Source organism: Populus alba, chromosome 4 (assembly GCF_005239225.2).
Source record: "Populus alba chromosome 4, ASM523922v2, whole genome shotgun sequence".
NCBI lineage: Eukaryota > Viridiplantae > Streptophyta > Magnoliopsida > Malpighiales > Salicaceae > Populus > Populus alba.
Window position 1 is genome coordinate 19,806,196 of NC_133287.1, and position 25,685 is coordinate 19,831,880.

The 25,685-nt window shown below is 35.3% G+C and overlaps 1 protein-coding gene, 1 long non-coding RNA gene and 1 pseudogene across 2 annotated transcripts; all 3 read right to left on the minus strand.

Annotated features, from left to right (window-relative positions):
• Positions 1-683: 683 nt before the first annotated feature.
• Positions 684-3,863, minus strand: LOC118059744 (putative wall-associated receptor kinase-like 16). Its single transcript, XM_035072701.1, has 6 exons — positions 3,731-3,863; positions 3,426-3,660; positions 3,015-3,282; positions 2,340-2,429; positions 2,200-2,227; positions 684-1,834 (listed from the first exon to the last, which is right to left on the minus strand). The coding sequence occupies exons 1-6, from the start codon at positions 3,861-3,863 to the stop codon at positions 684-686; spliced, it is 1,905 nt and encodes a 634-aa protein (XP_034928592.1).
• Positions 3,864-9,853: 5,990 nt separating this feature from the next.
• On the minus strand, positions 9,854-24,596 carry LOC118059898 (wall-associated receptor kinase-like 2; annotated as a pseudogene).
• LOC140955524 (uncharacterized) lies at positions 11,527-13,464 on the minus strand. The gene is made up of 3 exons (XR_012169759.1): positions 13,409-13,464; positions 12,408-12,489; positions 11,527-11,818 (listed from the first exon to the last, which is right to left on the minus strand). It is a non-coding gene; the product is annotated as an uncharacterized lncRNA (long non-coding RNA).
• Positions 24,597-25,685: the final 1,089 nt, after the last annotated feature.

Consider the following 25,685-nt stretch of genomic DNA (forward strand, 5'->3'; position numbering starts at 1 on the left):
TAAAGGTTCACAATCTTTATTTTATACTGTATATATATTTTAAGAGCATCTCTTTTTAGATATTATTGTATTTTCTCTCTCTAAAAAGATACTTATTTAAGCATTGGAGGGTCCCCGCCACTACCAAAGAGATTTTATAGGTACTAGTCACAAACCTTGGCCTATCAAGCTCCAAGTACAAGCTATCAACCACTTTGTTCAGAGAGAATGAATGAGATTATAAATACCAATTGATTAATCGATAATTCAAACTGAAAACCCGTTCTTAGATTACTTGGATTTTTGGAACTTCATGAAAAACAGTTATCTTAATTTAATTAAATTAAAGTAAATTTACTAGACTTCATTATACAACATGTAAGTGTACATGTGTGTGACTTGAGATATCAACTCTCTTGCTTGTGCAAGAGTACCGCCGAATTGCAAGCTCATTGGTTGAGGTTTAGGCACTTAATCAGTCAATAATCTTGGTTTAGTAAACCCATAATTTTATTTGAATAGTTTATGGCACAAGGAGAGGTAAATCTGGAAACATGTTAAGCTTCCATAAAGCTACAACTTATTCAAACAAGATACACCATACCTTCTTGCCTGTACAAACAGAACTGAAAATTTACTTGACATAATTGAGAGTTGAGACTAATTCATAAAGCGAGCATGCTGACAAGACGATCGCTCAAGTTTTAAATACTATCAGAGAAGTTCTGAATCTGAAATGCTATCACAGTCTGAGATTGCGTCATTGGCTGACGTTCTTTCTTGCCAGAAGATTGTGATGATTCGCCTAACAAGTAGTCCGTCTCGTCGCTATTTTGTTGAGCCCATGATTTCTCATGAAGATCTTTCAGCTTAGCAAGCTCATCGGACACTTCCTTCATGGTTGGCCGGTTTACTCCCATGCTATTCAGACATCCTTTTGCAAGCTCAGCTACAGCTTCTATCTCGTCCATTTCGCCTTCATCAGCTGCCTGGAAATCCAAAATTCTGAAAAGATTATTAGTTTCCAGTGCTGAGATAAAGTGTTGAATGAGGTTCCGTTTCTCTCCAGAAGTGGAGCTGGAGTTTGGCTTTCCTCCAGTGAGAAGCTCCACAAGAACTACCCCAAAGCTGAAGACATCGCTCCTTGCGGTTAAAATACCCGTCATAAGATACTCTGGATCCAGGTAGCCTAAAGTCCCTTGTATTTTTGTGGCTATAATGGTTTGGTCTGAAGAAATCAGCACTGAAGCTCCAAAATCTGCAACCTTTGCCGTGTAGTTGTTGTCTAAGAGTATGTTCACCGACTTGACATCTCCATGAATAATCGGAGGGTCTGCAAGAGAATGCAGGTAATTCAGAGCAAGGGCAATCTCTGATGCTATCCTCCGGCGATTGCTCCAGGAAGCTAGTAACTGCGACGTTTTGTCATGTATGTGCTTGAAAAGAGTTCCATTTGAAATGAACTCATAAACTAACAATGGCACTTTGGTCTCCAAACACAGGCCCAAGAGCTTCACCACGTTCTTGTGATTGACCTGTGAGACAACGCCCATTTCCTTTTGAAATTCCTCATTCATCTGAGCCTTGTCTACCCCTTTAAACTTCTTGACTGCAACTTGGACATCATCTGCTAGAACTCCTCTGTAAACAGAACCAAAACCACCTTCTCCAAGTTTCTGATCATCATCATAGTTTTTTGTTGCCTTTTCCAGCTCCGCCTCGCTGAAAATCCTTACTCGTTGGTGCTTTAAAACCATTCCCCCGTTCTCCCTGAAGTTTCTATCCTTTTTCCTTTTCTTGCACATCATGTACAGTAGAACACAAATGATCACAAGCAGAATGACTGCTCCAATAGCTGCATACCAATGTCAAAGAAAAATGTTACTTGAAACACACATCGATAGAAAATATTTTTTTACCAACCTTTTACCAAGTGATATATGGCCATTAGTATCATCATAAGAGCATCTAAATCGGATTTTTTTTACTGTTCTCAGATCAAGTTTTTTTGCACACCAAGACGTAATTCCCTTTTCCAATCCAGTTAAAGTCAAGCAATGCAAGTTGGGATTAGGAGATTCATGAATATTCAATATATATGCTAGTCTTTTTAATCATATACTTATTGAAAATCATCAAAAAAAGAAGAACCATACATGCATAGATATAAATGCCTGTTCTTATTGTTAATTGTCTATAAAGCTGAAGCTCGAGAATTACAGACTTGGCCAGTAATGGCTACGATGCTCTTCATAACGGAGAAACTCATAACAAGATTAATTCCAAGGTCACTTGCGTACCTGTAATTAATGTGATGATACCAAGTCCTTGACAACCTATTTTACCATCACCATACATACCAAGTGGACATCGACACTTGTAATTCCCAATGGTGTTCTTGCATCTACCATGACATGGATAGCTTTCTGGATCCTTGCACTCATCGATATCTAAATGTTAAAAAAAGTAGTGAGTAAAACTTGAATATAAATCCGAAAATTAAATTTAATAAAAATAAAATCATGCCATTTAAATGGATATGATTAGGCAATAATATATTTGCATTTATAGTAACCAACGAATGCTTGAGTTGAAATGCTCGGTAAAGCCAAATATTCAAGAGTTGGGAGTTCTAAGCAATCCCGAATTTCGGAGAACAATGTTTTTTTTTTTTTTTAATTCCTCACAACGGAGATAGCTGAATATATAGAACTTAAGCTGCCAATATGGTCAATTTTTTTCCCTAGTTATAAAACCTGTATTCGTCTGACAAGTCGTCTTAGAATCTATATTAATCCAAGTTGAAGAAAAAGTAAAGGAGTGACCGGGTCAAAAAGTTAGTTCGACCCGCCAGCTAGTAAACCCGGGGTAAAACCGGTCAAATCCGACACTTAATCTATTGACTTTTTTTTTTTTAACACAGGCCAATGATCCAGTAAATACGCTACACATGACTAGAGACAACAGGGAAAGAACATAACCCGCAAAAGCAAGTAAAAGTACTTCTATTGGAAATCATACCAAAACGCAAAAACCAGTTTCCCTTGGCATCCTAATTCTTGGAGATATGGATTTCCTTCGAACCCTTCATTGCATAAGCAACGATATCCTTGACCGCTCTCAGGGTAAGTGCAATTTGCATTAGCGCCACAAGCATATGCACTTGCATTAGCTTTAGCCTGTTCGCAAGTCTCATTTTTAACTACCCATTCAATCACAATATCTGTTCTATATGCATCTTTTCCATGTTTTGGCTTGCGAGAGAGCGGCCAATCTGAAATCTTGAGGGAGCTCTCTTGTCCGCTAAAAAAGCGAATCCACAAGGATTGAAGTCCGAAACGTTCGTGTAGTGGTTTAAAGTTGATAACGAATAATTAAGTGATTTGAGGCCCTTGGGGATTGAGGTTTGGCAGCGTCCGGAACCTGAGCAAGGATTTCCATCGGACATGTTCGCATATTCTGTGCATAAGGAGAGACAGGCAGCTCCGTATGTGACCTCATAGTTGGTCATCCAGGCATATGCATCGCAACCAATTACTGTGAATACATTCCGGGTGTCTGAGAACGTGAAGGGGCCTGATCCAAGGGTGATAGCCTGTGAGACAAAGTCTGTCGTCCTCCCTGTTCTGTCGTAGCAGTCGAATGCTGCCTCAATGCCCACAGTGACTGTGCCCTCCAGCACTGATATATTGCGAGCAGGCACAGCTTAGAAAGAAGTGCTTATTCATGGCACAGCTTCGTTCTCCAATACCAAAGGGGTAAGGAACACTAACATTCCCACAGTTGTCTTGGCAGCCAGGTTTTGCATCTGGCCTTGCTGCCGCCACCGGCCGCAACAATAGCAACATCATCAGCCAAGAAACCCACATGATCTGCGGGATCATTTTTTTATGCACTACCCAACTTGTGTGACTTAAACAGACCATCTCCCTCTAATTTGTGTGAACTTTTTTCCTGGTAGAGAATTTATACTGCTACGGGAAACTATTAAATCCATCACACCAAGAAAGTAAATTCTAGAAAAAAAAAATAATAAAACATAACAGATGGAGAACAGATTCGGTCGATCGATGGAGACTTAACAACCTGCTGCAACAATTTTTCAACGTATTCTCTGTTTTTTTAAATATTCTTTTCACAACTGTAACTGATCATAAAAAATGACTTAGATATATATATTGAAGTCCATCGTTTAGTTGCAGACAGCAATGTCTTAATTAAATAGCCAACTGCAATAGGATAAACAAATTTATTACAAAAAATAACGAAATTAAGAACAACTTGTTTCAAGAATTAAAACCCATCAACATCAATCATCAACTAGTTAGTATTCCAAGATGTTATAGGGACGGAAACAATAAGAATGCATGAAGACAACTGAAACCAGAACCCACTTGGTAGTAGAGACGGAGACAACATCTCTATTTTTTTGTTTTTTTGTCTCTGTCTCCAAAACAGTTTTCAAGCCAATTTCTATCCCTCCAAAAAGAATGGAGAAGCAGGGCATGTCCTAGAGAAAAAACTCGTTATCTTTTTTTATAAAAAATAGCCCGGTAAACATGTCTGAAAAATAAGGCAAAGCTTGGATGAGATTGATTAAAACAGCCATAATTTTAGATCCAACCGAACGGATGGATCAAGTTCAAGTTACAAGTTTAGTTTTATAGGTGGTTAGCCGGCTATAACTATCCGATCGAGGTCTAAAAGATACTCAAATGAGACCTACAAGTTTAGTTTTCTCTATTTATTTTTCTAGTTTTTATTCATGCTATGCATTGTGTGAGAAAGGCCGAGAGAAATAGTCTGTCAAGTATTCTCCCTGTTTTGTCATAGCAGTCGAACGCAGCATCAATGGCTACAGTGACTGAGCCCTCCAGCACTGATATATTGCGACCGGGTTAATGGAGCCCTGAGGGGGTGGGGAGGCAAACAAAATATTTGTAGAAAATTCATAGTATTAAAACAATCCAATATCTTAATGTCAAGTGGTTGGATTTGAGCTCTCCACCCTTGTCTTTCATTATAATTGGAAGGTGGGTTAATCATGAAATATTTTTAAAATGAAAGATGCCATTGTTTAGTTAGGTAGTGATTGATAGTGATTGATATTATAGAGTAGGTATTTTTAAAATAAATTTTACTTGAAAATATATTAAAATAATATTTTGTAAAAAATTATTTTTAATATACATTAAAATAATCTAAAAACATCATAAAAAACTAATATAAAGTAAAAAAACAAATCAAATTTTAGCAAAAGCTAAGTCAAGTAGCCAAACGGCTCCTAATGTCCTTCCACATGTATAATTTTCCTTTGTAATTTCTCAAGTGGAAGGTGAAGAGAGATGTTTAAGCTATATATGTTTATTCCATAATCAATTAAAACTTGCACTTCATATATTTTCATTAATTACATTAATTATTTGTTAATCGACTTCATTTGTTTATTTTGCCTGTCCATTTATTTGATGAATTATATGTAAATCAATCAATGTTATCAAAGAAAAAGTAAATGGCTAAGAGATGTTAATAGTTAATACGATTTTAATTTTCTAAATATATTGTAATAATAATATTAATAATGTATTCTTAAGTTTTTTTTCTTTTTAAAAAAAAAACTTAATCTTAAACAACATTGAAACTAATTAAAGATAGCTTGATTGTTGAGTGAAAAGTAAACACAAACACCAAAATAAATGCCCGCTCTTGCATATTCCAAAGCTATTAATGCATCCCAACGGCCTATGTACAAAAAAATATATTAATGGAGACTATATTAAAGGAGACAGCACAAATCATATCTCATCAAAATTCTTTTATACTTACGAGATTCAACATAAGGATTATGGTTTGACATAAAAATTTTCTTGTTGGAAAAAAAACAGAAATTTGACATCTTGTTATTTAAGGGAAAATGTCTAGTTTAAGAAGTCGCCACCTAGTATTATGGTCATTAGAAACCCTAACTAATCAACATAGATTCTATGGTACGAGACTAGTTACACGAAAGGAAAGATGTTATCACCTCTTAAACATCCTACTGACATAGGCTGCGTTGTTGGTTTTGTCTAAAATTGCTAAGAATTTGTTCTCCCTTCTTTCTTTCTTTTTATTCTTCCTATCATATTCCAGATTTTGGCGTCGGTGAACCATACCTACAAATATTTCCAACTCTAGCATTGATAAATATTGCACAAACCCAAAAAAATATGATATTCCTGACTCTAGCGTCAGTGAATAAGGTTGTAAAATTTTTAATGAAAAAAAACAATTTTTCTATGCCTTTTTTTGTTTTTGTTTATCTTTTTTTATTATTTGCTCTTCTTAGACAAGAATAAAAAAAAGCATTGCACTATAGCTTTGAATTTAACAGTAATGGTCTATAGACTGAGCATTTAGCAGGGAAAAAAAAACAAAAAGCAAAGAAAAGAAAAAAAAGAAAAAAAATTGAGGGCCCATAAATAAATCAACAAAGATCTTTAAATATTTCTAGATTTTTTTGATATAAAAAAATGGCTTGTTTGACCATATATCAAAATAGAAAAGAAATAAAATACAAGGACAAGAAATAAAAATGTGTTTTTCCTAACATAATTTTAGCAAACACAATTTAAGCCGGTTGGGGTTAAGGCCCAGATCCGACCCAATTTTTTTATATATTAGGTTGGATCTATCATAGCACTACCGGCTGGGCTAGACCTGGTTAGCCTAACTTGGTTGCTTATTTAGATCAATAACCGGCCCAGGTAGAGGCAAGCGTGCATTGCAGTAAGGTAATTATCACAATGCAAAGGTAATAATTATAATTACCTTCGCACTGGTTTGCAAACTAGAAATGCAAAAATTGGGCAGGAGAAAAAAAGGGCGTACCTGGGGCTTGTGCTTGAAGATGAAGATGATGGTGATGGGGCTTGTGCTTGAAGATGAAGATGAAGATGATGGTGCTTTAAAAAATGAAAAAACATCATTTGCATGCTTTTCGGCACGAAAAGCTATTTGAAAAGCAACCGCTACCACACTGCCAAACACGCTCTTAATGTCCTTCCACATGTATAATTCTTCTTTGTAATTTCTCAAGTGGAAGGTGGAGAGATGTTTAAGCTATATATGTTTATTCAATAATCAATTAAAACTTGCACTTCATATTTTTTCATTAATTACATTAATTATTTGTTAATCGACTTCATTTGTTTATTTTGCCTGTCCATTTATTTGATGACTTATATGTAAATCAATCAATGTTATCAAAGAAAAAGTAAATGGCTAGCTAAGAGATGTTAATAGTTAATACGATTTTAATTTTCTAAATATATCGTAATAATAACATTAATAATATATTCTTAAAATTGTTTTTTTTTTTTAAAAAAAAACTTAATCTTAAACAACATTGAAACTAATTAAAGATAGCTTGATTGTTGAGTGAAAAGTAAACACAAACACCAAAATAAATGCCCACTCTTGCATATTCCAAAGCTATTAATGCATCCCAACGGCTATGTACAAAAATAAATATTAAAGGAGACAGCACAAATCATATCTCACATAAATTATTTTATACTTACGAAATTCAACATAAGGGAAAAATTAATATCAAGTAAATTAGGTTAGGTGATAATTTAACATATTTATTTATAAAGTCTTTACCAGCCTCAATTTTCAAGAAGCTTGTTTATTGTCACACCCGGACATCGTAGCGATCAATTAAAAATTTTCTTGTTGGAAAAAAAACAGAAATTTGACATCTTGTTATTTAAGGGAAAATGTCTAGTTTAAGAAGTCGCCACCTAGTATTATGGTCATTAGAAACCCTAACTAATCAACATAGATTCTATGGTACGAGACTAGTTACACGAAAGGAAAGATGTTATCACCTCTTAAACATCTTACCGGACACAGACTGTATTATTGGTTTTGTCTAAAATTGCTAAGAATTTGTTCTCCCTTCTTTTTTTTTATTCTTCCTATCATATTCTAGATTATGGCGTGCCTGGGGCTTGTGCTTGAAGATGAAGATGATGGTGATGGAGAGCTTGAGGTTGCTGGTCGAACATACTTTTTCCCCTTTGCTTTTTTTCTTGTTTTTATTTTCTTTGGTTGTCTGTTTGCTGTTTGTCCTGTGCGCCTCTGTTTCCCCGTCTGTGTTATGCTTTTCTGTTTGTGTTATCCTTCTCCTCTGATCGCGTCCCTGTTCTATATTCCCTGTTCCTGTTTCTGGTGTCCTGGGTTTTTTCCTTCGTTTTCTGCCTGTGTTGCTCTCCTGTACTGGGTCTTTTTTTTGTTTTTCCTCCTTTTTTCTCTCTGTTTTTCTGGTCTTCTCTGTTTTTCTTTGCAGGTTCTTTTTTTTTTTCAGTCTCTCTCTCTCGGTCTCTCTTTGTTTGCTGCTTTGTATTCTGGATCTCCTTCCCTTATTTTCTCCTTTCTCTCTTTCTCTTGCGGGGTCGCTCTTCTGGGGTATTTATAGGGGACTTTCCTCCTCACGGTGTGGGAGTTCGTCTTCTGCACGGATTCAAGCGTGAGATTGGGTCGTTATCTCCCCGGGATTATGATCCTCAATGAGATAGGAATTGATCTTTGTGTTTTGGTAGGACTGGGATGCCGGCATTTCAACTTCCCTTCCCTTCTTTGCAGGCGGACTTTCAACTCCAGAGGAAGACGAAGAAGAACAGTGCATGTGGAAACAGCATTATTTTGGTCTGGGAATGACCATTTTCAATTTGATCCTTGAAGTTTCAAAATTTTGCATTCAAGCCCCTAATCTTTTAATTTCAAATTAATTTTAACCCCTTTTAAAATTAAATTAAAAACAAATAGGTCAAAATTAAATTATAACATCCGTAATATTGGAATGCATCATTTTAAAGATTTGTCAAACATCTATTTTTAAAGTGAAGTTAATATAAATTGTACTCCTTTTTCTTTGCTTAATTTTTACCCACTAGATTTTACTTTGCAAGGTTTTAATGAGGCAATTTGATATTTTTATGAATCCTAAATTATTCAAACATGATTTTTAAAGTATTATATTAAACTTTTTATTGAATTCTAAAGCATTCGGAAATCAAACAAAAATATTATACTCTTTTTTATTCACTTAGGTTTTTTTTTCTTTTGGTTTTCCTTTCCAAGGTTTTAATGAGATAATTTTTTAATACATTGAAATCAACAACTTTGTCATTCTTGAGTTATAAAATCTATACTTATATACATTGAATATTCGTTAGAATCTCTTAGACTTCATCACTCTCGAATTTAGTTTCTTGATTTTTTATGACACATTGATACTTGCATTTTCTAGTATCCTTTAATATTTCATTTTTTCCCTATAAATAGACTACTTATTTTATATTCTAAAGATTGAAAATTATATATAAGAATATGTATGGATTTCTCTTTCAATTTTTATTCTGAATATTCATGTTTTTATTTGTTTTTTTATTTTTTTAACAAAGTCAAAATTAAAACCAATCAGATTAGTTTTTTTTATTCTATTCTAAATAAAACAAAAGTAAAAGAAAAGCTTACTTATATAAGATGCAGCAATTGTTTTAAAACCCGACTTGACTTTAAAAAATAATTAACTTAATAAAAAATCTAGATTGACCCAAGACCCAATCAAAATATGTTGATTTTTTTTAAAATATTGTTTAAATGATATTTTTACATTTTATAAATTAAAAAATTAAGTTAACCCAAATTAATTTACCTGAACCGAAACTTGACCTAGATTAACAGGTTAAGTTTAAAAATTATGTTTATAGCTGCTTGTGCAATGGCTAGAAAATGATAGGAATCTTGTTTTGGTAAGACTTCGTATGCTATGGAAATTTGAGCTAGCTGTGGAGTTTTATCTATCTGGGAATGTAGGTAAACATCATTGAGTCTGGTTTGATTAGGAAATCGAAGGTACTTATCAATTTCTCAAAACAATTTCTTTTTGAGAAAGTATATTAACTAGTCCTGTAAACACACAATTTTTATTTGAACATAGGTGACAAAAGAAAAGGTACATCTGGATTCTTGAAACATGTCAAGCTTTCAAGTTCCAGGAGAATTATAGAGACAATAACTCAAGAACATCAATAGCCATAATCTACAATTTATTAATGGAGCTATCTGACTTATTGAATGTTGGAAACTGATTGTGGTCTGACTTTAATTGCTATTAGTGTAGTTCTCGATCTGCAATGAGATCACAGTCTGGGATTGATCCATGGGAGGACTTGCATTCTTGTAGAAAGATTGTGATGATTCGCCTAACAAGTGGTCTGTTTCCTCGCTATTTTCATGCGCCAGTGATTTTTGATGAAGAGCTTTCAGCTTAGCAAGCTCATCGGACACTTCCTTCATGGTTGGCCGGTTTACTCCCATGCTATTTAGACATCCTTTTGCAAGCTCAGCTACAGCTTCTATCTCATCCATTTCACCGTCATCAGCTGTCTGGAAATCCAAAATTTTGAAGAGATGATTATTTTCCAGTGCTGAGATGAAGTGGCCAATCTGAAAGCTTCAAGGAGCTTCTGTCCACTAAAAAGGCAAATCCACAAGGATTGAAGTCCGAAACATTCGCGTGGTAGTTATAACTGAAAGTTGAAATGTTAAGTGACTTGAGGCCCTTGGGAATCGAGGTTTGGCAGCATCCAGAACCTGAGCAAGGATTTCCATCTGACATTTTCACGTTTTCGGTGCATATGGAGAGACATGCAGCTCCGTATGTAAGATCTTTGTTGGTCACCTGAGCAAAGGTATCACAACCAATAGCTGTGAATACATTTCGGGTGTCTGAGAACATGAAGGGGCCTGATCCAAGGGTGATATGCTGAGAGAATTTGTCTGTTCTGTTCCCTGTTTTGTTATAGCAGTCGAATGCTGCATAAATGCCCACAGTGACTGTGCCCTCCAGCTGTGATATATTGTGTACAGGAATGGTTCCCAAAAACAGTTGAGGTTGCCCATCAGCGCCTGAAGTGCAGTTTAGGAAGAAGTCGTCGACGTTCATGGCACAGCTTTCTTCTCCAATCCCGAAGGGGTAAGGAACACTAACATTTCCACACTTCTCTTGGCAGCCAGGTTTTGCATCTGGCCTTGCTGTTGATACTGCAGCTGGACACAATAAAAGCGACATCATCAGCAAAAACACCCACATGACTCTGCACCTCCCAACTTAATAAGTAGCAATTGACCCCTAGAAGACATATATATAAGCTAATTAACACAGATCACTAAAACAATTGTTGACACGACCAAGTCCAAGACTACAGGGTCGATAGAGTCTTGAGAGTCCTTTCCTAGATCTTTCTTTTCAGTTGGCACGCATGCAAAGCAAAGTCACATAACATTGACCAAATCAAAGTCTACAATTCCTAATAACATGTGTTGACAAACTATGGAAACCCCAGTGAAGCCATATCACAGCCACCAACCTCGACGTCTGGGGTACGAAGAGTAATTAATGATTAAGAGGATTTTTTTTAATTCATATTTTAAAATTAATATTTAATGGAATTTGATTTTCTAATTAAATACATTAATGTAATAATAAGTATGTTGTCACGACCTGAATCCCGGATCCATGACCGGCACATAGGCAAGGTTCCCCTCCAAGGTTCCAAACCTATGCGAACCCAAACTTACATACAATCTTTTAAACAACTCAATCAGAGTTTAACACAGCATTAACAATAAATTACCTTCATAACATAATTTGATTGTCTTAATACAAGAGTTAATATAATTTCATAGTTTTGGAGCACTAACTTGACATAAAAAGGAAGATACAAATTACAACCAAAAAGCAGGTTCGGAAGGTTCAACAAAAGTAACCCGCTATCAAGCTATAAGCCTGAAAAGAATAATAATGAGAGGGTGAGTTCAACAACTCAGTGAGTAGATAACGTTCAATATATACACACGAGGTAATATAACAATGAGAAATATATATACAAGTATGGATTTAGTTCTTATACGAAGGTTTATCAAATAGGCCATAACAAGAATATCATATGGTAGAACTCGTCAGAAAATCAAAATGCAATGAGCATGAGGCTCCGTACTGTTGGATGATCAGTCCACACAGGTTGGTGACTCCCCCGACCAACTAGGGTTCAGATACGATGTGCACAAAGACTAACACTACCCTGTTAGCATGGATATTCTGACTGACATACCGTAGGTTCATAATCATAATCAAACAAACATAATCATATCTCAAAGCTCAACTCATGACATCAATCAAATGAGGAGCTATCAATTCAGGATTCAATTCAAAATATATATTGGTTCATATCAAGAATTCAGATTCAATAATTGATCATGCTTTATCATAACAAGGATAATAATCAATATATATTATCAAGAAGCATGATCCAATTCATATTAACAAATCAAATATTTATAGTATTTCTCATGCATATGAAAAATTATCCACTCACCTGACTCAAAAGCAAACAGAACTCAAAAGCAGACACTGAAGAAAATCCTACTAACGTCCCGCCGGTAGAATATCAGGATTATCTGAATACAAAGGAGATATATTCAAGAACGACTTGAAAGAACATTTAACCTATTTAATACACTTAACTAAGGGTGTATTCCGTAACCCTATATGTTTTTAAACTAACTAGTCAATTTTCTCAAAAACCCAAAATCTAACGGTTTTCCCGAAATCTAATCCATAATAAAAACAACTAATAAAATTGGTAATAATTCACTAAATAACCCTTAATTATTCATCAAACTAATCTGCAAAAGCTAATATTACAGCTAGGGACTAATCTGGAATTTTTCCATATTTTTAGGGCCAAAATTGTAACTTTTGTCAAATGGAGGACCAAACTGAAATTTGTCATAAATCCATGAATATACTGAAATTCTGACCTTAATTAATCCTCAATTCTATCTAGGATGTATCATTATGCTTCAGGGATCATTCTGGAATTTTACTAAATTTTTAGGGTCAAATTGTACTTTTTGTCAAATTGGAGGACTAAATTGAAAGTGTTAAATTCTCTTATTTATACAGTAATTCTGTCCATAATTCATATGTTATTCTGTTCAGAATCTCGGAATATGCTCCAGGGACCAATTTGTAATTTTCCAAAGTTCGGGGACTAAACTGTAATTTTCACAAATTGAGGGACCAAATTGAATTTTCATCATCTTCAACCTCAAACCCAGATTTTCAACAGATCACCTACTGTTATCCCCTGATTTCTAACATAAATTCACCATTCAAACAAAACCATAACTCAAAATCATCATAATCTTCCATAATCAACTTAATAATCAATTACCCACAACAATCAACCCCTAACCTTCAATTTAATTCATCAATTAAACCCAAAACACAAATTCTCAAAACCCTAACATTTATCAGAACTGAAATTAAAGCTTAATTAACACATAATTATATATTTAACAACTTAAAGCTTACCTTTAAACTTATTTCCTCCAACTCCTTTCCTTTTTCCCTTATTTTCCTCTCTTTTCTCTTCTTTCTTCTTTCCTTTCTCACTTCTGCCGATTCTCTTCCTCTCAAAATCAGATTTTTTTTTTTTACTTCTATTTATATTTATCAAGTTTGTTGAATTACTACAATATCCCTTATTCATTTATTCCCACTTTTAAGCCTCCAAAGGCTTTGTTGTAATATCTTATCTTATTAATTTCAAAACATTACATATGTATTCTTAAAATTATTAAAAAAAAAAAAACTTAATCTCAAGTGACTTTGAAACTAATTAAAGATACATTGATTGTTAAAGGAAAACTATACACAAACACCAAAATAACTACTTTTCCCAGTTAAAATGCTTGATTGTAAATGTGGTTTGATTATGTTTTTAAAAAATTTTAAGTTTTTTATTTTTATTTTTGATTAATATTTTATTATTATTATTTTATTATTTTAAAGTATTGGTATCAAAAATAAAAAATATTTTAGAAAACAATCCTCATATAGATAACAAATTAATAGCAGGTCCCAACAATCACAAAGTCACTCACAATGGGATTAGGTTCTCTCTCTCTCTTTTTTTTTTTAAATTTTAAAAGCATTTTTTTAAAAAAAAATTATTTTATTTTAAATTTTTTTTGTTTCAAATTATTTTTTTCTTAGTATTTTCAAATTATTTTAATGTACTGATATTAAAAATAATTTTTTTAAAAAATAAAAAATATTATTTTAATATAATTTTAAATAAAAAATACTTTAAAAAATAATTATAACTACGTATCAAAATAAACGCTTTAAAATCGATAGATGGAAAATAAGGAGGGGCCTTTGGGTCCATGGCTTCGCAAAATCTAACTGGCAAGGTAGTGACCACCTTCGGGTCAAAGGGTTTATTCTCTAAATAAAAGTTTTCAAGTCCGAAAATAAAGTGTGGAATTAAAGATGTGTCGAGTGTTGTACTACTAATTCAATATTGAAGATTTATAAAGAAAGAAGTGAATTGACAATTCAGGTAAGGCCAAGTCCAAGAAATAATTTTTATTTTTATTTTTTATCAATAGAAGAAATGTTAGTCCTTGTAAGACACGTACAAGAATTTTTAAGCTGTAGGATGATATTTTTGGCATTTCGGTTTCTCTGAATATTAAATAATAAAATATTCGAAATTTTTTGTTAACAAATTTCCTTTAGAGTTGTCTTTTTGGGATTTTTTTAGTGCTAACTCTCTTTTTAAGTACCAATGAAAATATGTTCGATTATACGCCTCAATAATAAAAATTAATATTTGTGTTTTCATAGGACTATGAAGCCGGCATTTCAACTTTCCTTCCCTTTTTTGCAGGCGGACTTTCATCAAAGGAAGAAGAAGAAGAACGGTGCATGCGGAAACAACATCATTTTGGTCTGGAAATAATCATTTTTAATTTGGTCCTTGAAGTTTTAAAATTTTGCATTCAAACCCCTGATCTTTTAATTTCAAATTTTAACCCTTTTAAAATTAAATTAAAAGCAAATGCTCAAAATTAAGTTATAACATCCATAATATTAGAATACATTATCTTAAAGATTTATCAAACATGTACTTTTAAAGTGAAGTAAATACAGATTGTATTGCTTTTTCTTTACTTAGTTTTTTCTCATTAAATTTTACTTTGCAAGGTTTTAATGAGGTAATTTAGTATTTTTATGAATCCTGAAGTATTCAAATATAAATTATGAATTATTTATATTAAATAAAATTATGAAGTATTCAGAAATTAAACAAAAATATTGAACTTTTTTTTCTTTCACTTAGATTATCCCATTGGGTTTTAAATCTTTCAATGTTTTCACGCTCTTCGTGTTGGAGCTTGATTTATTAATCTTAAGATATTATTTTACTGCTGATTGAAGATATGATGAGAGAGTTAAAAATCAAGAAATCATTGAAATGAAGGAGCTATTACAACCTGGCTAGGAAGAAGTCACGTAACATTGACCAAATCAAAGTCTAAAATCACTAATACATGTGTAGACAAACCCCAGTGAAGCCAAATCACAGCCACCAACCTCGACGTTTGGGTTACGCAGAGTAATTAATGATTAAGGGTTTTTTTTTTTTTAATTCATCTTTTAAAATTAATATTTAATGGAATTTGATTTTCTAATTAAATACATTAATGTAATAATATTAAGTATGTATTCTTAAAATTATTTAAAAAAAACTTAATCTCAAGTGAATTCGGAACTAATTAAAGATACATTGATTGTGAAGGGAAAAATAAACACAAACACCAAAAATAAACACTCCCTCTTACATATTCCAAATCCAATAAATGCACCCTCGAAAATAAATAGTCCCTCTTACAAATTTCTAGTCGAAATGTAATTAATTAAAAATATTAAAACATGACCAAGACATAGAGATGGGAATTATATGGAGGTTTTTGAGGCCATTTATGACCTAAATGTTAAAAATTCATATTAAGATGCTCATTGTTTTTGTACTATACGCATGCTAAAAGCACAACAAGGGGATGGCACCATTTATGACCTAAATGCTAAAAATTCATATTAAGATTCTCATTCACTTTATTTCAATTCAACATGAATTTTTTTATATAAATTATCCTAGTTCATTACACACACACACACACACACACACACACACACCAACCCATTATTTTAATTATTTTTTTTCATTTCAATTATCTTAATTCAATTTATGGCTAGTTGTAATACGACCGGATCAATGGAGCTTAGAGAGTCCTTCCCGCCTCTTTCTTTTTAATTAGTTTTTGTTTTAGGAAGGCAAACAAAATATTTGCAGAAAATTCATAGTACAAAAACAATCAAATATCTTAATTTCATTTGGTTAGATTTGAGCTCTCCACCCTCTCTTTCATTATAATTGCAAGGGGGGTTTATAGGTGAAAGCTATAGTATGAAAAGTCTATGATTGTGATTTTTTATGGTTGGTTTAAAGTTTTTTTATTTTAAAATATATTAAAAAAAATATTTTTAAAAAAATTAATTTTAATGTATATCAAAATAATTTAAAAATATAAAAAAATTAAATTAAATTTTAACAAAAACATAACTCAACCATATAACTAAACAGGCTTGTAATTTCCTTACAAATATATAATTTTTCTTTGTAATTTCTCAAGTGGAAAGTGAAGAGAGATGTTTAAGCTATGTATGTTAATTCCATAATCAATTAAAACTTTCACTTCATAATTTTTCATTAATTACATTAATTATTTTTTGATCGAATTCATTTGTTTATTTTGCAAATCCATTTATTTCATGAATTATATGTAAATCAATCAATGTTCTCATACTCTTCATATTAGCCAATTCAGCTTGATTTCTACAAAAGAGCTAGCTGCATATATATTTCCTTGATCTCATTAAATGACTGGTCCACTTCTAAATGCTTCCGTTGTTGCTGAAAGATTGTGATGATTCACCTAATAAGTGATTTCTAATGAAAGGCTTTCAGCTTAGCAAGCTTATCACATACTTCCTTCGTGGTTGGTCGGTTTACTAGTACCATGCATGCTATTTAGAGACCCACAAGAAAATAAATTTTCAAAGTAAAAAAATTATTAGGATATAAAAACCTAATTGTAAAAAAGGTAAATAGAATAAATCTAAGTTTGTTTAGATTATCAAACAATCTAATTATAATCTAATAGAAAGAAAATTAAAAAGAAATAACAAAGCAAAACTCAAAGAAAAAAAACATAAGCTTTTAAAAAAATATCAAGCAAACTTGGATGAACTTTCAAAATCTGATCTAATATCTAAAACTCACAACTCGCTGAATTCTAGATCTAAATTCAATAAAGAACCTTAATAGTTGGAGGAGTTGAGGCAGCTGTTGCAATTCTTCTTTTCCCCTGTGCAGAGATACAACCCTCCTCTTTTTCTTCCTGGTGGTAGTGCTGGAGGAGCGAACGGTGGCCTTGCTGATGAAGACAGTGGTATCCCTTCCTCTGCACTTTCCTTATCCTCTGTTTCTGCCCTCCCTCCCCCCCCCCCCTCTCTCTCTCTCTCTCTCTCTCTCTCTCTCTCTTTTTATTTTATTTTCTGTTTCATTCTTCTACTTCCCTCATCTTCTTTGTTTTTTCCGTTTCCTCCCCAGTTTCTACTTCTTTCCCCCTCCATGAGTCTGTCGCTTGCTTCCCTCTTTTCTAAAAAAATCTCCCACCCCTCTCCCTCCATTTCTCTTCTCTGCCTTTCTATTTATAGACAGAGGGAGAGAGGGTCACCTTACCCCTGCCATGGCACAAGGTAAGGTGAGCTGGGGAGTTGCTCGCAGGGCATGGCTCCCCTGGTTTTCTTCATCATTGTGGCGTGGTGGCAAGGTATGTGTGGGCATAGGTTGTGCCGGGTTTCTTGGACAAGTGGGGGGGGGAGAAAATAGCAGGAAAACAAGGATTTTCAAAAGTCTTCTTTACCCTTGTCTCTGCATTCGCAGGGGAGGAAGCAACACAGTTCCATTCAAAATGGCATTGTGCACTGTTCTTTTTTTTTTTTTTTTTTTTTTTTTTTTCAGAAAAGGAAATGAATTTGGTAGTGACCCAAAAATGGATTCTGACAGACCCAATATGAAGGAAAAACAAATTGAATAGGTGGTCTGAATTTTTGCATGGGTGGCATAAAATTTGAGGTCGAGAGAGAGAAAAAAGAAAAAAAAATAGACTCTTGCATCAAACCAACACATCACTGTGTAGTGGACATTGAGATCTTTTAAACACTCCCCTGAAAAGCTATTTTTGATGGTCGGATAGCTCCGCATGCACAGCCTAAAAGACATGAGGGCCACTCACACAGTGGCTAGTTCGTTGCACGCGCCAACATGTTTTCTTTTTAAATAATATTTAATTATAATAATAATGCACAAAAAACCTCAAAATCTACAACAAAACCAATATTAAATGAAAAAAATAACCTTATTAGAAAGTTAAACTTTTTTGTCTCAAAAGATACCAAAGTTATTTAAGTATTTTGAAAAAAATAAAAGGGTAAAAACACCCCCAAGACAAAAGCATAAGAGTTTTGTATTCCAAAGCCATAGTAGTACTTTTATTGTGCAAAATAAAAATAAAATGATAAATATAACTTCATATGATATGTTAAAGACATGTTAGAAAGACAATTTTACACTCAAAGCTTAGTTTATTGTCTTCTCTTTTTTTTTGTTAGGTAAATTCATAATTATATTATTACAATGAATGATATCACCAGCAGCTTTAGTGTTTTTTTATGATAATTTGCAAGCTCAGCTACAGCTTCTATCCCATCCATTTAACGTTCATCAGCTTCCTGAAAATCCAGAATTCTGGAAAGATGATTATTTTCCAGTGCGGAGATAAAGTACCGAGTAATGTTCAGTTTCCCTCCTGACCTGACATTTCAGTTTGGCAGTTCTCCTGTGAGAAGCTCCACAAGGACAGCTCCACAGCTATAGACATCACTTTGTCATAAGATACTAAGGATCCAGCTAGCTAAAAGTGGCTTATATTTTTTTGACTATGATGGTTTTGTTGGTGGGAGGAGCCACTGGTGGTGGCTTTGAGACACTCAGAGGGGATAAAACACATTGTTTTATTACACAAAACCGAAGCTTACAATTAATGAACACAAAAGCTTAATACACGCCCTCTCTCTCTCTTTTTCTCTTACAAGTGTTTCTCTCAATTCTCTCCACATAAAATAACATAACTGAGCATCCTATTTATACATAAATTCAGAATACGAAAATCTACTGTTCCAGGTGTGAAGGCGGCTGTTGACCGGCGGTGTGAAGGCGGCTGGCGGCTGCGGCTGGTGGCTGGCGGCTGGTCGGTGGTCAGTGGCTGGTGGCTGGTTGCCTTCCTTGACTGGAACCTTCTGGATTGAGTTTAATTATTCAACAAATCTCCCCTTTAAACTCAATCGAGGGATGTCATGCCAAGCATGAATACTTCTTCCTTCAATGCCTTCTCTCTGCTTGTAGCCTTTATCTTTGAATGGAACCTTTGTGGTATCTCCAAAAGTAACTAGACCTTGCTTGGTCTCATCTAGATTACTAAATAACTCTCGGTAGCCGCACATGTGATTGCTGGCTCCAGTATCTAGATACCATATGTCCTCCTTTTTCTTATCAAGTCCTTGTTGGACAAGAAATGCAGTTTCTTCTGTGTCATCTTTTGCTGCAAAGTTAGCATGCTCACGTATCTCTAACGGAGCTTTGCTTCTGCATTCAGTGCTATAGTGCCCAAATTGATTGCAACTATAACATTTGATATTCCTCTTGTCACGGTTATTGTAACCGCCTCCTCTTCCTCTGGGAGTGAATGCTTGTTGTCCTCGGCCTCCTCTGGTGGTGTTTCTGCCACCTCTTCCTCTAAAACTTGTATTCCAAGAACCTCTTCCTTGGAATTGCTGGAATCCTCCTCTGGATTGTTGACTTCCTCCTTGAGTGGTGTAGCCACTTGATGAAGTCTCCCCTTGCTCATATCTGTCCTTGAGAGACAGCTTTGCTTGTAAGGCATGCTCAATTGCCTTATCTCCATTTCGCTTTACAATCTTCTGCTCATGAGCTTGCAAAGAACTCATAAGCTCATCAACCGTCAACTTGTCCACATCTTTGGACTCTTCAATTGCGACAACAACAAAATCGAATTTTGGATCTAGGGATCTCAAAATTTTTTCAGTAATTCGAGCATCGATGATGGCTTCTCCATTTCTCCTCATCTGGTTGACTATCACCATAATCCTTGTGTGATAATCAGAAATAGACTCCGAGGACTTCATTTGCAATAACTCAAATTCTCCTCGCAAAGATTGAAGACGAATCTTCTTGATTCTGTCAGCACCTTTGTATTTCTGTTGGAGAGCCTCCCATATATCATGTGATGTTTCAGCGGAAGCTATGATCTCGAATGTATCTTCATCAAGACCTTGGTAGATGATGGTCTTGGCTTTGTTGTCCTTCTTTCTGTTGACTTTCAAGGCTTGCTTTTGTGCCTCTTGTAAAGCATCTTCTCTTTCTTTGGACTCTGGTTCATCATAACCAGTTTGTACAATATCCAAACACTCTTGTGACCCAAGGAATGCCTTCAATCTGATGCACCAACTATCATAGTTGTCTTTGGTCAGCATAGGGATGAGTGTATGTGTACCTTCTGTAGTCATTTTGCTTTTGGAATGACTATATTGTTGGAATATTGCCAATTATGTTGACATTGTCAAAGAAGGAGGCTTGTTGGTGGCAACCACCAACCTTGACTTTGGTAGCCACCATTGTTGAAGAAGAGAAGAAGTTGGCAGCCACCTTTGTTGAAGAAGAGATGAGTTTGGCAGCCACCATTGATGACAAAGGAGCAAGAGGAGCTGCCATTGATGCCTATAAAAGAGGCATGATCTTAGAGAGCAAAGTGTGAGAGTTGTGAGACATGTAGAGAGAAGAAGAGAGAAAGAAAGAGAAGGGCTGCCATCAGCAGCCCTGCTGCCACCAGCAGCTGCTGCCCTATGTAGCAATGAGAGATGGGAGTTGAGTGGATGTGATCCTCCTCCATGTGTTGTATTCTTTCTCTATCTCTAAATAAAATGAACCTCTCCCGTGGATGTAAGCAATTTGCCGAACCACGTTAAATATTGTGTCTCAGTGTGCTTACCCCTCCTATGAGCAAAGATCAATACATCACCGGTCGCCGGATTCCGCCCCTTCAAATGGTATCAGAGCTTTTTGGTTTAAAGTGGTGTTTGATCTTTGCTCAAAAATGAAAGTTGTCAAAATTGTGTTTTGACCATCCCACCGTGTAGAGGAGGACGATACGAAGCCACTGGTGAAAACGGCGTCAAAATCGGACGTCGGACATGGCCGCACTCTCCATCACTCTCCGGCAAGGCGTCTACCCACGCGCGCCAACGCGCCCCACGCGTCTTCTTCACCCGGATGAGTTGACCCGACCCATGTGAACAGTAGACATGAACAGTGACGTATCATGAACAGTGCCATGCAAAGGATGACGTCATCATGATGCAAGGATGACATCACATACACAGTCAGCAAGTCAATTGACTAGTCAACTAACATGTCAGCACAGCGGGACCCACCTGCCATGTCATCAGCCGCGAGCCGAGCCAAGCTGAGCCGAGTGGAGCCGAGCTGAGTTGGAGCCGAGCCGAGGGATAGGATCCAGTGTAGCGGATCCTACGTGCAACCGGATCTGAGATTGAATCTGAGCCGTTGATCAGGCCAGAATTGTTTTGATCAAATCTTAGCCGTCTGAAGTGCGATTTGGACGATTCAAGACATGTTTCCAACTAATTTGATCATTCCGGATGCAATGGTATGGTCCGATCTTTGAGATTTGAGACCGAAAATGACAGTGGTGAATTATTAAAGAGAGATTGCCCGATCAGGAGGCATCTAAAGGTCATCATGGTGGTCGATGGAGATGAAGAAGAAGAAGGTACACATGTTCACCCAATTATATGTGCCAAACTATGAGCCATGATAGGAGCCCTAGTTTAGACCGTCGCATAACGACAAACGGAGACACTTTCGAGAAGGTGTGAGAGCCATGAAAGGAGCCCATTTCAGAACGCTCCAGAAAGCGTGTGCTGAAGAAGCAAGATGACAATTGCCCACATAAATGGCAAAGGGGGTGATTGTTGGAATATTGCCAATTATGTTGACATTGTCAAAGAAGGAGGCTTGTTGGTGGCAACCACCAACCTTGACTTTGGTAGCCACCATTGTTGAAGAAGAGAAGAAGTTGGCAGCCACCTTTGTTGAAGAAGAGATGAGTTTGGCAGCCACCATTGATGACAAAGGAGCAAGAGGAGCTGCCATTGATGCCTATAAAAGAGGCATGATCTTAGAGAGCAAAGTGTGAGAGTTGTGAGACATGTAGAGAGAAGAAGAGAGAAAGAAAGAGAAGGGCTGCCATCAGCAGCCCTGCTGCCACCAGCAGCTGCTGCCCTATGTAGCAATGAGAGATGGGAGTTGAGTGGATGTGATCCTCCTCCATGTGTTGTATTCTTTCTCTATCTCTAAATAAAATGAACCTCTCCCGTGGATGTAAGCAATTTGCCGAACCACGTTAAATATTGTGTCTCAGTGTGCTTACCCCTCCTATGAGCAAAGATCAATACATCACCGGTCGCCGGATTCCGCACATCATATATCACCTCTTTGGGAGCCGAATTTGGAAAAACGGACACTGTATATCGATCCGGAATGGTCCAAATAGTAGGGAACCGGTCTGACTTTTTTGAAATCGGGTCAGAAAATGGGTGAACCGGTCAAAAAACCAATTCTGTACGGCGGGCGGTTCGCTGGGTTGAACCAGGAATATTCTGGGAATATTCTGTGGAATATTCGGGGAATATTCTGGGGAATATTCCTTCGGCTCGGCTGAGGCTTCAAAGCGGCTCGGCTCGGCGCGAGGTACGGCTCGGCTTGTGGCTCGGCTGGACTCGGCTTGTGGCTCGGTAGGACGCGGCTTATACGGCTCGGCGCGGCTCAAATATGGCGCGCGTGTGGCTCAGTCGTCTTCAACCTCGGGGCGCGTGGGATGCGCGTGGGCGATCTGGCTGAATATTCAGGAGGCGCGTGTTGGCTACCCCAAACTCCGATTTGGCTGATGTTTGCGGCAGTGAGTTCGTCTTGATGAGCTCTACACTTTGGAATGATCAAAACTTGTTTTTGACAATTTTGAAAATTCGGATATACCCCAAAACTCTTCTGTTTTCCGATGAACGGGGCTCTGATACCAATTGTTGGTGGGAGGAGCCACTGGTGGTGGCTTTGAGACACTCAGAGGGGATAAAACACACTGTTTTATTACACAAAACCGAAGCTTACAATTAATGAACACAAAAGCTTAATACACGCCCTCTCTCTCTTTTTTTCTCTTACAAGTGTTTCTCTCAATTCTCTCCACATAAAATAACATAACTGAGCATCCTATTTATACATAAATTCAGAATACGAAAATCTACTGTTCCAGGTGTGAAGGCGGCTGTTGACCGGCGGTGTGAAGGCGGCTGGCGGCTGCGGCTGGTGGCTGGCGGCTGGTCGGTGGTCAGTGGCTGGTGGCTGGTTGCCTTCCTTGACTGGAACCTTCTGGATTGAGTTTAATTATTCAACAGGTTTGGCCTGAAGAAATCAGTGGTGAAGCTCCAAAATCTGCAATCTTTGCCGTATAATTGTTGTCTGAAAGCATGCTCACCGACTTGACATCTCCATGAACAATAGGAGGGTCTGCTAGAGAAAGCAGATAATCAAGCGCAAGGGTAATCTCCGATGCTATCCTTAGACGATTGCCCCAGGAAGCTAGTAAATGCAACTTTTTGTCATGGATGTTCTTGAAAAGATAATTTCCATTTGAAATGAACTCATAAACTAGTGATGGCATTTTAGTCTCCGAACACAGGCCAAAGAGCTTGACCACATTCTTGTGATTGACCAGTAAAACAAGGCTAATTTCCTTTTGAAATTCCTCGTTCATCTAAGCCTTGTCTGCCCCTTTAAACTTATTGACTGCAACCAAGGTCTTATCTGCTAAAATTCCCTTGAAAACAGAACCAAAACCACCTTCCCAAGTTTCTGATCATCAACATACTTGCTGGTTTCTTTTGCCTCACCGAAAATCCTAGCTCGCTGATGCTTTAAGCCATTCCCTCGTTCTCTCTCAAGTTTTTCTCCTCACTTTTTTTTCTTTTCCAGCACATCATGTAGACTGTAGACAAAGAATCACAAGGAAAATTGTTGCTCCAATAGCTGCAAAAAAATGTCAACGAAAGATGTGTGTAACTTACAAAACGAACCAATGGAAAGGATACATTTACTAACTTTTTAATTCCTAAGTGATGAGTATTTGGATCTCCTCTGGAACCTGGGAAGATTCAAATCCAATTATTTTCTATTTTATTGTTTTACAGTTAAGAGTTTCCAAAGTAGTGATAGGCCGTTAATGTTACTTACAAGCCCATCACCAATAATGGGCTCAATTTGATAGTAGACCTATGGACTCAGAGAAGGCCTTTAGGTCCATAGGTCTATTAAATTGATGGCAGATCAACTGGAAGCCAGGTTCCCTCGGTTCCTAATAAAAAACGATGTAAAAAGAGATCGTTTCATTTGATGGCAAATTTACCCGCCTTCGTTGTGAATATTAGCCATGAGGGTGTGATTGTAATTGTAATTTAAAATATTTTTTTATTTAAATATTTATTAAAATAATATATATTTTTTATTTTTTAAAAATTATTTTTGATATCATTGCATCAAAATAATCTAAAAATAAAAATAAAACATATTAATTTGAAGTAAAGAAAAAAATAAAAAAAAAAATTAAATTTTTTCAGAAGTATTTTTGAAACACAAAAAAAAAAGATCTATATTTAGTTATTTGACCTGTGTATAGTCACAGGTGAGATAATTTTTTAGTAAAAAAAATAAACATAAAAGTTTTTTACAAAAAAAAAAATTCTAATTATAAATAAAAAGCTCTATGCATACATTTAATTAAATAAATCAAGAATCATTTAAGTCAATAAATACAAAAAAAATATTAACGTGTCTATTCAACTCGCCTCACTGCAAGTCGAATAATTTCTTTTTTTAATATAAAAAAAATATGTAAATGTTATATACATTGAATATCTATTAGTATCTCTTAGACTTCATGACTCTTAGGTTTAATTTCTTGGTTTTCTATGATACATGTATTTTCTAGTGTTTTTTAATGTTCTCATTTCAAATATATATATATAAAAGAGAAGGTATGGATTTTTCTTTTAATTTTTATTCCGAACATGCATGTTTTTACTTTTTTTATTTTTATTTTTTTTTTACAAAATCAAAATTAAAGGCAATCAACTTATTCCTTTTATTCTAATAAAAAGAGGTAAATGAAAAGCTTATTTCTATAAAATATAACAACTATTTTAAAACCTGACCTGACTTGATGGTGAACTTATGATTCTGGTAACTCAGAGCTTAGATCATAAATGATTTCAAAATAATTAGGATAATTAACCTAATAAAAAATCTAGTTGATCCGAGACTCAATCAAAATATGTTGATTTTTTTTTTTAAATTTTGTTTAAATGATGTTATTTTAACTTTTTATAAAATTAAAAAACTAAGTTAACCCAAATTAATTCCCCTGAACCGAAACTTGAGACTTGCCAAAACTATGGTTACAGCTGCTCATGCAATGGCTAGAAAATGATGGGAATCTTGTTTTGGTAAGAATTTGTATGCTAT